Below are 13414 nucleotides of genomic sequence, written 5' to 3'. Positions count from 1 at the left end.
CATCCCCCCTCCTCTTCCTTCCCGAATACCTTCCATTTGAAAAACTATTCCGCTGGTTATCAGCCTAATGCATCATCACTCCCACTTCTCACGTTAGTTGAAATAAAGTTATGACTGTTTATCTCCACACCACTGTTTCCCCCCCCCTTCCCTTATTCAAAGTTTTATAGAAGCTTCGAAACAGTTTGTCATATTTACTTTTTCAAAACTAAGATGCTGCTTTGGATGGTGAGGTAGCCAACGGACGCTGGGTTGATGCTCTGCAGCTGCTGCAGATGTAATGGACCAAGAAGAGCCGTGCCAGGTTTGGTTTCAAACCACACTGAAGGTTTATGTTGGCCCCTGATCAGGATCCAGCCACTGCTCAGTTCCTCTTTCAAACTTTCTCACAGCGCATTATTTTGACCGCTGCCTTGCTTCCAACCCTCAGTGACTTGGTATGAATAGATATTTGTCACAAATTGACACAGCCTGGAAAACTTATTTCATGGTTTTACTTGCTATTTCTGTAATTTACATGAAAAGACTTGTCTCTACTCAAGTGCTTGAACCTTTAATTAATTACAAGCTTGTGCTGCCACCTTGTGGTGGAACTCAACAGTCTTACTGTTCCTTAGCAAACATCCACAGCAAGATAGAGTATTGCAAATGTTAGCACATTTGAATGCATAGCATTTAGACAGTACTACTATACAAATACATACATTTGCTTAATATGAAAAATACTAAAATTACAGCTATTACATTCACAAAACATCTGATGTTATGACAGTGTCAGAACATTACTTGTGTTTTAATGTAGAGAGAACTGTACATTAAACATATTGCTCTTTGTCTTCTCAGGTATTTGGTCTTACAGTACAGCTCAATGCACAGTGTGTTCCTTGCAGTGCAATCTGTCAGTCAGTTTGGAGCCCATATATCCAACATGTCCGTGATCTGTTTACCTCCTCTGTTTGTCAGCAGTTGCCTATGCTATGTCGTCATAGTCTTCTGAGGATGACGGGATGCAGTCGGGGCTCACAGGGGAGTAGACGGGGCCGTCCTCTTCATCATCACTGGTCAAATCTTCTAGAAACACATTGCATCACAAATACGTTATGAACCTTTACTTCCACAAGTACAACACCACCACCTTTTTCACCAAGATGAAGTGTTATTCATCAGGCTTCAAAAATAAAATTGTGAGAAGAGAACTGTGAGTGCTTGCCCTACATATTTATTGTCTGAAGTGTTATTCACCTGACTCCTGTCTGTTTATCATCTGTCCAGAGTGGAACTGGAGCTGGTCAGTATTGAAGATCGGCCTTGAAGTGTCGGTGCTGCTGTAGCAGACAGGTGGCTGGGGCGGCTCTGTGATTCCTGCACAGAGACCAAAGGTTTTTATAAACTTCATTTAGGAAACTAGTTCTTCTCACACTTATATCAGGAGACAGGTGTGTAGGAGAGGACTTGGAAGCCTGCAGAACATGCAAAGACAAACTCCGGCACACTGGCTATACTTGCAATTTAGAACATATTGAAGAATGACAATGTTTCAAAACATTGTAATTGTTTATTGAATTTGAATGAGTTTGAATTGAATTTGAATGTGATGTAATTTCATGTAATGTAAACAAATGTAACGAATATAATGAATGTAACTGAATTTGAGCATAATTTATTGAAGAATTACAAAAGGAAGAATTACAACGTTTCGGTTCTGAGACCAAAACCACCACCAGATTTAGTTTAGCACACTTGTAACATTGTGATGGGTGTTGGGTTTTTGTGAAGCCGTCGAATGAATGAGACTAACCAGCAGTTACTGAATCATCATCGTCATGTCTTGTGTTTTCATAGCATTCCCCAGAGGAGGTGCTGGAAGATTCAAATGAGTCCACTGCAACAAAGACAAACTGCATTAATACTTCCAAACCACCAATGACTTTTTAGTATTATTATAAGAAATATTGTTTAAAGAAAGAAATCTCACCACTGAGGTTGCGGCTGGGACTTTTTGACACTATAGCATAGTCATCTCTTGTGGGACCATTATGGTTTGTAAGGAGTCCAGTTGCTTCATATCTGGGTGCTGAAACAGTAAATAAATATATATAATATTTGCCTTTTGGTGGACACATTTATCCATTACAGCACCACAAGTGTTTGTGTTCTTGGTGTCCCAGTGGGAATCAAAACCCCCAACTCTGGCATTGTTGATGCTCTACCTACTAATCTAAAGAATCAGATTTGAATTATCAGGAACAGCAATATACTTTTACATCAAATGGGTCTATAGCCAAATGGGAATAATGCTGCAAGCTGTCTTTATTGGTAATTATTGCAGTGTAACATGGACTCACCTTCCTCAGAGAGGCTGCCGAGAGCTGGAGCCCCCATCAAAGGGTTCATGTCTGTTCTGTATCGCTGAGAGTCTGGATTCAAAATGACGCATACGGAGCATTGTTTTAATCAGATAGCATCCTGCAAACATTCACTGCAAACAGCATTGATCTGCACACTCTGCAAACACTCAGCAGCACAACTTCAACCGCACATGTAGGATTAAGACACATAAATACAAATGGAGAGGAAATAAAAGAAGATAGCTCACTCCGAAAGGTTGATAAAGCGACAGACGATTCATTGCTTGGGTCATACTGCTCATAGTCTGTATCTAGTGAGGTGCTGTCAGCACTACTAAGCTGGGTCCAAAGATACCTGGGATTGGAGGGGGCTTCTTCAAACAAACACACAAAGAACGAGACGACCAGATGAGACGACTAGACGCTTTCTGGATGCTTTACAGTTCAACAACTCTCTCTCACCACTGTCAAATAACTTGTCCGTAACCTTTTTTAAAAGCTTCTCACGCAAAAAATATTATCCAAGGCAAAATCATGAAAAAATGTCAAAACCAGGAATTTATTTTCTCCAGTTTTCAGTTATATTTCCAAAGCTTTCACTGATTTCTGTTAATACCTTTGGTTTGAATTCTACACACATCGTCTTCATTTGTTTTTACCACATTTTTTGAAATATTCAACCACTGACCGTCCCTCGCCACCGGGCCGGCGGTGATCTTGATGAGATCGACAGTATCTTGGTATTCACTGCACTGATACTCAGAGGCTTTCTGTAGGTTGGTGTGTCTCTGCTGCACTAAGAGAGCTGTGGACAAAAACAATCAATTTAAAATAGTCTGACTGCATGAAACGTCTAACGTCTATCTTATGTTCTGTGATTGTTTCATGCGAAGTACTTTTGTGAACTGTCTCCCATGCAGGACCTAGGAACACAACTTCTTTTTACAGTTGTTGAGTTGTTGAACAAAATGAATCAATAATATATACGTATACTGTATATATATATATATATATGTATATATATATATATAGAGAGAGAGAGATAACAATAATAATAATCATAATAATAATAACAATTAATGTAGATATTAGATACTAGATAGTACAATTTTTTTTTATATAAAAATTCTAACGTAAGAAAGAACACAACATTAAAAAGTGTACAAAGTCAAAAACATTACATAAAAGCAACTGAGAAGTGACTTATATGATACTGAATTAGATTGATGGCAAAAGATCCTAAAAAACTTGAGATACTAATAATCAATTCTAAATCAAACTGGTATCTACTGTACAGACGCTAAAACTGGGGATATATGGTCTCTTCTTTTGGCATCAGTTAAAATCCTTATTTATGATACATGATAATTATGATACAAATCAAAGCGGTGAGAATGTGCTACGGATGTCTTTGTCATGTTGAAGTTAGGAGAACCCACCATCTCTTCTTCTGTGGTGGCAGCAGAGCACGGCGTTTGCAGTCAGAACCACAAAGAGCACAACAGACAGAGCGATGCAGGCAAGCAGCTCTGGAGACAAGTCAAGGAAGAAGAAGCCTCTACTGGGGCCGACTGTAGTTGTGTCTGCTGGGAGGGAAGCTAAGATCAGAAAGGAGAGAGTCTTAGGTTTCTGCCATATCGTTCTTATACACTCTAATAATAGATGGCAGGTTCAAATCAGTCCGGGGTCAAATAGAAGTTGGCAGTAATTATTTTGTTTTAACTTGCATGCAGTCACAGATGGGTTGAGGTTTACTATATAAAGACTGTTTTGATGTCAGTTAGTTTGTTAATAACAGAATTGTCCCATTTGGTGAACTCTGGCACTTAAGTAGGTCAAAGAGCACTGAAAGCAAGATAAAAAGGATTTACACATACTATTTAATACTATCAGATAAGGCAAATAAGATGTTTACCAGTCCAATCTGTAGTTAAATTTGTATCAGGTGTGGTGGCGATGGGAAACCCAAGTGAACCTGCATGACAAAGACATTGTTTACTTGCTTTTTTTTCTGTACTATTTCTGAACAAATATGAGATTTCACAGAGAGAAGAAACTGCATTTTTGATTAACCCATTTAAAAAGAAAAAAAAAAAAAAAAAGGTTCTAGCATCCGGTTTCATCAAGTAAGCAGCCCGAGCTCATTGTGAATTTCAAATTTAAACAATTATCATTAGTGCAAACTTTTGTATGATTCTGAAACGACTGAACAGCAACAGCTAACAGACATATTTCACTGCATCTAAATAAAATCACTAGGTTTTGTTGCCTGCCTTAACCCTAAACCAGCTGTTGTCTTACAAAACAACTACAAACATAGAAAGTTCTTACTAACCTTTACAAATAAGGGCAGCTGCATTAGTGTCCATGCACAGATTTGTGTTGTTGATAAACTCTCTACATTGCCACAGATTGTCATCGTGATCGCTGCACATATAATACCACAACGTCCCATTGTTGTGAACGATGGGAGGGTTAAACCGAGTGTACTCCTGCCACTCGTCACCACATTTCAACATGGAGCACACCATGGAGGCGGCCTGTTTGTCCCAGCAGGTGTCACACACCGTGCCCCAGCTCCCGTTACGGTGGATCTCCACCCTGCCAGAGCAGCGGTCCACTCCCCCAGTCAGCCTCACTGCTTTCATCTCTGCACAGAGAAAATATACAGTGTGAAACCATCAGTCACAGTTGAAATTCTGCCTGTAACAGTATAAGACAACTAGTAAGACAATTTCACCCTTGTCCAATAGGCTATAGATGAACATTTAGATAACATTTTCTGCTTAAAACTAAATAAGCTAACAGAAAAGGATATTCTGCCTCTAATAATGTGAAATGTATGTACTTGTGAGAGCAGAAAATAACATAGAACCCTGAAAAATCTGCCTTTACAGATCAATCTTACCACAAAGCATCACTAAAGCAGAGTTTGTGCTAGCCTCAGCAGACTTTATCACAGCAGCCAGGCTCATTTTACAGAACTGAAAGAAAGACTCCACACCGTCTGGAGTGGATGGAGTAGACAGAATGGTTGAGGCTGATGACTGAAACTGCCCCTCTTGAGGATATGATTGCCAGGGTGAATGATCTCCAAGGGAAATCTAACGTGGCCTGGAATCACTTCCTCATACATACAGTATATTAAGGATATAACATCTTAGAGTGGAGTTTTTCTGTGGTTTGATTTAGGGACTTATAGCTGCTGTCTTGACTGCCATTTTTTTATTTATTTAAAAGTATGTATTTATCATTATTATTATTATTATTATTATTATTATTATTATTATTATTATTATTATTATTATTATTGTATTATTATTATTATTTCCCTTTTATGTCTGTTTTTGTTTGTGCTAGTGTTCCCATAGCCATCTTTGTCTGTTTTTTGTTGTTTCTAACCATGTGAAAAATGAATAAAAACTTAAATGAAAAAAATTTTTTAAAAAAAATTAACTTTCTGTGTACAAACTTTAGAGAACAATCACATGAGATTCATTATTTTCACTGTTGTAGTAACGATTAAGGGGAAGATACAAGAATGATTCTGTTCAGCTTGAATGTTTTTCTTGTTTGTCTAAACTGCCTAGTGTGCCATGCTGTAAAGCCTTGTTTAGTTTTCTATAGTCTGAGATTTATTTATTTATTGTTTTGATATTCAGCTTGTTTATTTCCCTTTGTACATGCCGACATAAAAGAAAGCTCTGCCCCCCAGAGTGTTTCCCAGTGTAAATAAAGGTTATTGGAGTGGACTGTCACCTGAGCAGACGACCCCGGCGTCCTCCTTGTGTCCACAGTCGTGCTCCTGCTGTGTGGCGGGACAGTCCCACAGGTTCCCCTCTGAGCCCGTACAGTTCAGCTCGTCCAGGTGGATGGGGCCGCTGCCCCGGGGGAAGGAGCCGCCCTGTCCAGACACGCTGATGGCAAAGCCGCAGCCGAGCTGGGAGCAAACCACGTCGGCGTCTCTCAGGTCCCACTGGTCATCACACACCGTGCCCCATTTCCCCTTTTCCCATAATTCCACCCGTCCGGCACAGCGATCTGCTCCTTCTGCCAGCCGCACAGCCTGGTGGCCTGAGGATGAAATGGTAAAGAGTGTGTGGTGTCAGCTCACTATGTGATGGATATGTGATCAATTTATGTGGATGCCTCATATAGGCTTATTGAAAATTGCATAGTAAATGGTACAATAAATAATAACATACAAATCTAAAAACATTTAATTTCACAATATTAAAGCTGCACTAGGCAAGATCTTAATATAAAAATACATCTGTCTTATCAGCCTAAATCACAAAGTGAGGCTGCAATAGAGTCTCATTCCCACTAATTAAGACCCTGTAGATTGGCTCTATTTGTCCGGTATGGACACTTCTCTTCTGTCTCCTAAACAGCAGTGAGCAGCGCTTCATCCAGAGAAAACTGGACTCACCAACAGTGCTTTTGGTTTTCAGACCGGCAGGGTTGGTAAACATGAGCGTACTGTGTGCAGTTTACTGATGTCACTTTACAGGATTTCCAGGTATTGAATTAAATTTTACCTGTTGCTGCTATTTGTGAAGTTGCCTGGTACAGCTTTAATGCTACAGTATCAACACAAACTGATTTTTGGGGAACTACAAAAGGTAGTTGATCTTACCGCAAACAACTTCAGTAGTCACAACACAATTACTTCCTATGTTCTCTGAACAGTTCAGAAGACGACGGTCTCGGTAAGAACAGTTCTGGAAGCAGCTAGTTTTGGGCGGTGAGTTGGTTTCTGTCAAACCATAAATGCCGCCACAGCCCAGATCCTGGCAGATCTGCTGAACCAGCTTGTCTCTGGACTCAGCTGTGAGAGCCAGCAGAGCTCGGCTGCTGTTTCCAGGCATCTTGAAGGTCCAGGTGCATTTACCGGCATGTTGGAGGATGTAAGGGACGCCTTTGTAGAGACGGAATGAGAAATATAAAATTATTGTTATTATCACGGTAAAAGCAAAAGTAGACATTGATTCTGATTCTCAATTATAATGTTGCTGTTGAACCAAGGTCCAAAAGATATGAAGGTTATGATTTTGTATTCTGTGCACTCTTTTTTTATAGTAATGTGAAGTAATACAATTAATGATGAATGTGTAAATGCTGAGTGATATTTTTAGTGTAGCCTACTGTCCACAGTATGTCTTGAAATGTCCTTTTGCACATGTATTGTAAAAACGATGTCTCTACAACGTCACCAAGAAAAATTCCTGCACATTTCTGGTAATTAAAGTAATTCTGATTCTGAAATGCCTACTGTTAGAAGTTGAGCATTCATCACTCCATGCAAAAAATGCCACCTGCCTATTTTTGCTGTTTACAGACACATGTAGACAAACTCCTACACATCCGTTGTACTCTTTAACTTTGTCAGCTCTTTGTTGCTGTGTAAAGCGCTATATAACTATAGTTTATATTACCATCATCATCATTATTGCTTGGCAAATAAATTAACACTGATTCTGATTGTGAGTTCTTTGGGCAGAGACGTTACTGGGGCGAAAATATGGTGTGAAAGGTACAGTTATGCAGAAAGCCACAAGCAAAACCAATGATGGCATGTATTTGAAGTGCAGGCCAGAAGCTGCGTGGGGGAATGTTTCACTGTCGCACGGTTCGACGTGCACCTGCAAAGTTCAACAAGATGTCTTTTACACCCAGACCACCTCCACATCCTGTGACACAGTTTAGGATGCTGAGAACCAGAGTTTTCATACAGTGGGGTTCATCCACACACAAGTAGTGCACTGTGTGTGTGTGTGTGTGTGTGTGTGTGTGTGTGTGTGTGTGTGTGTGTGTGGGTGTGCAGGGTTGGGTAGCAACAGAATACTTCTAATGGCATTATGTATTAAAAACAAAAAAATCAGCTGCATTCTGGTATGATACCTAAGAAATAATTTATGTGTGTGCGTGTGTGCGTGTGTGCGTGTGTGAAGGGTTGGGTAGCAACAGAATACTTGTATTATGGCATTACATATTAAAAACAAAAAAAATCTGCTGTATTCTGGTATGATATCTAAAAAAAATAATGTATTGTGATTACAAATACAAATACTAAAATTAGAGGATTACTTCTGGGAAAACTTTTAAACGGAAAGCCAGAAATTCAAATGGCTATTTAAATAGTGGCAGCTGTTCTACGTCTTTATAAAATGTGGCACATAAGAAAATGTGTGTGAGAGAGATTATTCTTTCTGATTAATCATCACTTACTGTTGAATTCCTCACTTGGCTTCGTAGTATTCACATTTTGTCCTGTTTGAGTGGAGGAGTGTTCAGAAGCTGAAATGAAGAGAGAAAAGACACAAGAAAACCTGTCACACAGTCTGACATCACCGACACTTGAGCATCAAAAGTAGTTGTACCACCAAGTAGTGACCACTAACACATCGCCACATGAAGCACGTCTAACCACATGTAGAACTTTTTAAGAATAACCACTTGACCAAGTATCACCTTTCATCTTGGTACTCAGTGCATCCATTACTACAGTCTGAGCAGCGTGAACAGGCCACACCACTGACATGTATATATATACGTATATATATCCTGCCATGTTTTGGAAAGTTTGCTCGACTGCTGCTGTTTAGTGCTACTTTGAAACATCTGAACTTTGCTTGAGTGAATATTTAAGGGAACTTAAATCATCATAACACCCATCGTGTAGTGTTAAATAAAAAGGAGGGTAAACTATGACCTTCAGTCAGTGATCATCATAAGGAAAACAACCACTTATAGAAACAAAAATCCATCCAACAAAAATTTTTTCAGAAAGCATTAATTTATGGTTTTTGTTTTCCCTAAAGGAACCTATCCTCATATAAAGCTACTTACTATGTACACTGCCCGGCAAAACACACCTGATTGAATGTACTATTTTTCATGATCTTAAAGCCATTTTGATCTAAATGCTTGAAATTTGTTTCTTAGACAAATATAAATAGTGAAGTTGATGCCTATGTATGAATTTCTCTCCAAAGCCTTTGCCATTCCATCAAGGCAAAGGGCGGCTACTTTAAAGAATCTAAAATATAAGATAGTTTTGATTTGTTTAACACTTTTTTGGCCACTGCATAATTTCATTTGTGTTCATAGTTTTGATGTCTGTACTATTGAACCCTATTGTGTGAATAAAAAGGTGGGTGAAATGAGTTGAGGTGAGTTTAGCCTCCATTACATCTCAGTATAGGCCTAACACTTTAAGTTATTAGTTTAAGGAAAAGAGTTTGCATACAAAACACATGATCATAAAAATAATCAATAAGGGCAACTGTAACTAGACCAAATGCCCCTTTAGCTTCACCTTAACAAGTTGATACGTAAAAGGTGGAATGTTTTCTCACACTAAAACACTCGGACATCATATTGAACTTGTACTTTAACTTTTGCCAGAGTAGAATTATGAATAGAAAATAATTCTACTCTAGAGATGCCAGTGTGCTCTTTTAACAGCGTATATCTACTATTACTTAAGATAAGATAAGATAAGATAAGATAAGATAAGATAGCACTTTATTAATCCCCTTGGGGAAATTCAGGAAGGTGAAGGATTTATAATTCTTCTGTTTCCCTTTTAATAAATAGAGGCAATAACTGGTAGATTTCTGACACACATCAACAGACAAATAAATAAGAGAAATAAAATTACACAGAGTCTTGTCCAAATTACACATCCTGCTAGAAGTAAGTAATTCGCTTTCTATTTCATTAAATTTCATGGACTATCAAAATGAAAGACATAGATGAATATGATTTTATCAAGTCCAAAGAGCAGAATATATATATAAACATGTAAAGTACTAACCAAGATATAAAGTGCCTACTGTAGTTTTAATCGTTTAAAATGTTAGGACGCAAATGTATTACTTTATGAGCACCATGTAATCTCATGTTAGGGAAGATAATTTCACTAATGACATTTCCTTTTTTTGACTGCCACCAATGATATGACTTATTTGTCATCATTATTTTGAAACAGATTGACATATCCCCTTAGTAGTTCATAATTTTCATTAAAAAAAAAAACAACTTTGTATTTTATAAGCTACTGCGCTGGTTGCCATTTCATCTACAAGATAAAATTTCAGTCAAAGTTGATCAAAATTAATTGAGACCCACAGGTGATGTAAATATATTTGGAAAAAGAAATAGTGCAAAATGGAAGCATGCCAGCATATAATCACAAACGTAAAAGTCAGTCTAAATTTCAACTCACTTCAGTAAAGCGGCTGAACATGTTTGATAGTAGACCTAACAATTTGTGACTACCTTATGCAAGATGTGTAAATGTATAAAACTGTATAATTACCTTGACAGAGATAGATCACTTGGACAATTATAATGCAATTCACCAACTTCATGTTGTAGACAAGAGAGAAATGTCCTCTACTGCATCTGCTCACAGCTCAAACTGTAACTGTGCAGAAAAAAATACTTGGCTATCTTTTGTGCCTGTCTGCACAAAGTGTGGTTTCCTCTCTTGTTGTTCCCTTGATATTTCATCTGCAGCACTTCCCATGTGCATCAGATCAGGAAGTGAAGCCCATGGGTTTCCCTCAGTGACACCCTAATGGTCAAATAGTACAAAACAAATTGGCTCAAAGCTAATTTATGGTTCAAGTGTTTCTTATAAAGCATTCAAAGGCATCATGAGCTCAATGTGAGAGCATTAGAATTATATTATTATATCAGGCCTATATTAAACGAATAATTCTATACTATAATAATAAGAGATTCTCACTGTTAAATTAAAAAACACAATACAGTACTCAATACACAAAATATGTAAGAAATAATAATATGATCCCCATAGGCAAATTGGTTTAACACTTCACGGGGGAACTATATCTAATAAAAACCATGACAATACATATATAGTATTATATTATAGTATTATATTATTATCTCTTATCTCTTTCTTAACTTAAACTCTATAAATCCTCTATATATCAGATGCACTATAATATTGCTACTTCCTAGTCTAAATAATTGTATAGGATTTATTTAAAGAACAGTGTAATATGTCTACTATAATGCTTTATTAATTCTGCTACTCCTTTCTCCTTTTTTATTTTATTTTATTTTTATTTTTATTTTATTATTTCCTCTCTTTTGTTTTTCTTTCTGTGGAAGATGAGATGTGGGTGGGGGCGGGGCGTGGGGGTGTGTGTTGCAAGTTAACATTTTGTATTTCATACATGTTGTATTATAAAAAAAAACTTCCTACAAATAAATGTAAAAAAAAAAACCCAAAAAAACATGACAATCATAACACAGTCATGTCAGATTCATACTGTATTAAAATGTATACCATGATGTATTATAATGCCTTTAATTTCCTGATGTGATATTAATGTTAAAATCGTTAGAATAGAATATTTACAGTTATGATTAGTATAAAATTACTTACAGTGCCATCTAAAGAAAATATTACAGATTATTGTAAGGTATGGCCCATATTACATTAATTAATTAACCACAGCAAATATTTCACATGATATGTGATGTCAAGTTACCTCCTCATATTAAATGTAGAGGATAAATCTTCAAACTGACAAAAGAAATGACATAGGTGTGCCTTATGTGCAATAAGGCACATTTCCGAAGGGTGATACAGCTACAACCAAGTTTAACCAGCTGGGGGCGACATTACTTCACGACAACAGCAATAGTAGACAATTGGTTTGAGCCTTACTTTAGTATCAATTCAAATGATGGTTATTATATTCGGTTGTGTTTGTCTCAAACTTTAAAAACATTTAGGCTACAGATAGCATTGAATTCAAACGGCAAACGGACAGACCATGAAATTAACCATTTACCATTTTAAAACCACAGACATGACACGAAGCGGGGTGTCTTAACGATTCACTGTAAAGTCTCGCAACTGTTCAAATGTTTTTTATAATGCTATTATTAATCTTCTGCCTAGCAATGCACTTCTTCAACAGCTGCTAAGTAGCGTGGTTGCTAACCGACAAGCAAGTAACAGTTAGCTACCGGTGACAGTGGTGATTTTCGGTTAGGGCATAACATTTAAATTGACTTGTTATCCGGTCGGGTATACTTTATTTTACAATGGCTTTTAACATGGCTCAGTGTTCAAAGCTATTGACTGAGGAGTGTAACTCTGTTTGATAAGCCAGATGTTTTCACCTGTCCTGTGGCACCGTGCTGACCGGCTGACAGCTGTCTGACAGCTCCCTGCTTTGTTTACATTCTGAACCAGCAGCACGCTCTGCTCAACTCTCTCTCCTATTGGCTGCCTGTGCTGTAGCTCCACCCATTAGAGGGAGGCCACCTAAAACTACAGCTGACAAAGTAAACTGCAAGGTTAGTACAAAGTTAATGGTACTTTCACAAGATTTTTTGAAAACTAGAGATTTAACTAAACATTAGATCTGTACAATTTGCATAGTACTGAAAAAATAGTACTGTTTTTCTTTTCAGTACGGTTCAGTACGGACGAACTACGCTCGCTATGTTTATGCTATTGAAACTAATTCAAAGTGGATAAAAAAAGATCACGAAAACACACTCGCCGCCGCTTATGAAATAAATGTTTTCTTTTAATGATAGGCAATCTTTGGCTAAATGGTTTTGGGTTGTGATAATTGATACACATGCGCAATGCGCCACAAACAGATACTTGTTGGCGCGAGCGCCAAATGGAAACAGGTTTCATTTGGACTCAGAACCGCAGCGGGGTAAGAAGCAAACTCCAGTGTTCCCGACTAGTTAGCGTAGTAAGCTCTGTATTTTACCCCCAAAATGTTATCCCCTTTCTCTTAAATGGCGACTTAAGTAGTGGGGATCTTAGAGCTATTTAACAAATTACTATCGGCCAGGCTTGTTATTTTGCTGACACTGACTCGGGTAGTTGGTTCGCTAGTTTATGTAACTTAGCCCAATTGGCTGTGTTTAGCAAGCTAGTGTTAATGTTAGCTAACATTAGCCAGCTAAAAGTTGTGTTTGGTTTACGGTGAATAGGATTTGAGAAACTTAACTTGTACTTCGAATAAGGAAGTTGGAGATTATTCGTCTGAGAA

General features: G+C 37.8%; 1 protein-coding gene across 4 annotated transcripts; it reads right to left on the bottom strand.

Annotated features, from left to right (window-relative positions):
- Nucleotides 1-527: 527 nt before the first annotated feature.
- On the bottom strand, nucleotides 528-10811 carry LOC139646947 (T-cell differentiation antigen CD6-like). 4 transcript variants are annotated; one of them, XM_071522748.1, is made up of 14 exons: nucleotides 10675-10811; nucleotides 8580-8648; nucleotides 6988-7269; nucleotides 6108-6422; nucleotides 4684-4998; nucleotides 4264-4323; nucleotides 3788-3946; nucleotides 3037-3153; nucleotides 2597-2722; nucleotides 2346-2417; nucleotides 1976-2074; nucleotides 1799-1882; nucleotides 1243-1362; nucleotides 528-1071 (listed from the first exon to the last, which is right to left on the bottom strand). In XM_071522748.1, exons 1-14 carry the CDS (start codon nucleotides 10724-10726, stop codon nucleotides 971-973), a joined length of 1971 nt encoding a protein of 656 aa, XP_071378849.1. In that variant the 5' UTR covers nucleotides 10727-10811; the 3' UTR covers nucleotides 528-970. The 4 variants fall into 4 exon arrangements, with proteins under 4 accessions (XP_071378849.1, XP_071378851.1, XP_071378850.1 ...); XM_071522750.1 differs by having other exon boundaries at nucleotides 528-1068; XM_071522749.1 differs by having other exon boundaries at nucleotides 2597-2719.
- Nucleotides 10812-13414: the final 2603 nt, after the last annotated feature.

This window comes from Centroberyx affinis, unplaced genomic scaffold (assembly GCF_046629955.1).
Source record: "Centroberyx affinis isolate AG114_WGS23_722 - 3 ecotype Tasmania unplaced genomic scaffold, CSIRO-AGI_Caff_v1 ptg001025l_1, whole genome shotgun sequence".
NCBI lineage: Eukaryota > Metazoa > Chordata > Actinopteri > Beryciformes > Berycidae > Centroberyx > Centroberyx affinis.
The sequence above is the reverse complement of the archived record's forward strand: the minus strand, read 5'-3'. Positions and strand labels throughout refer to the sequence as shown.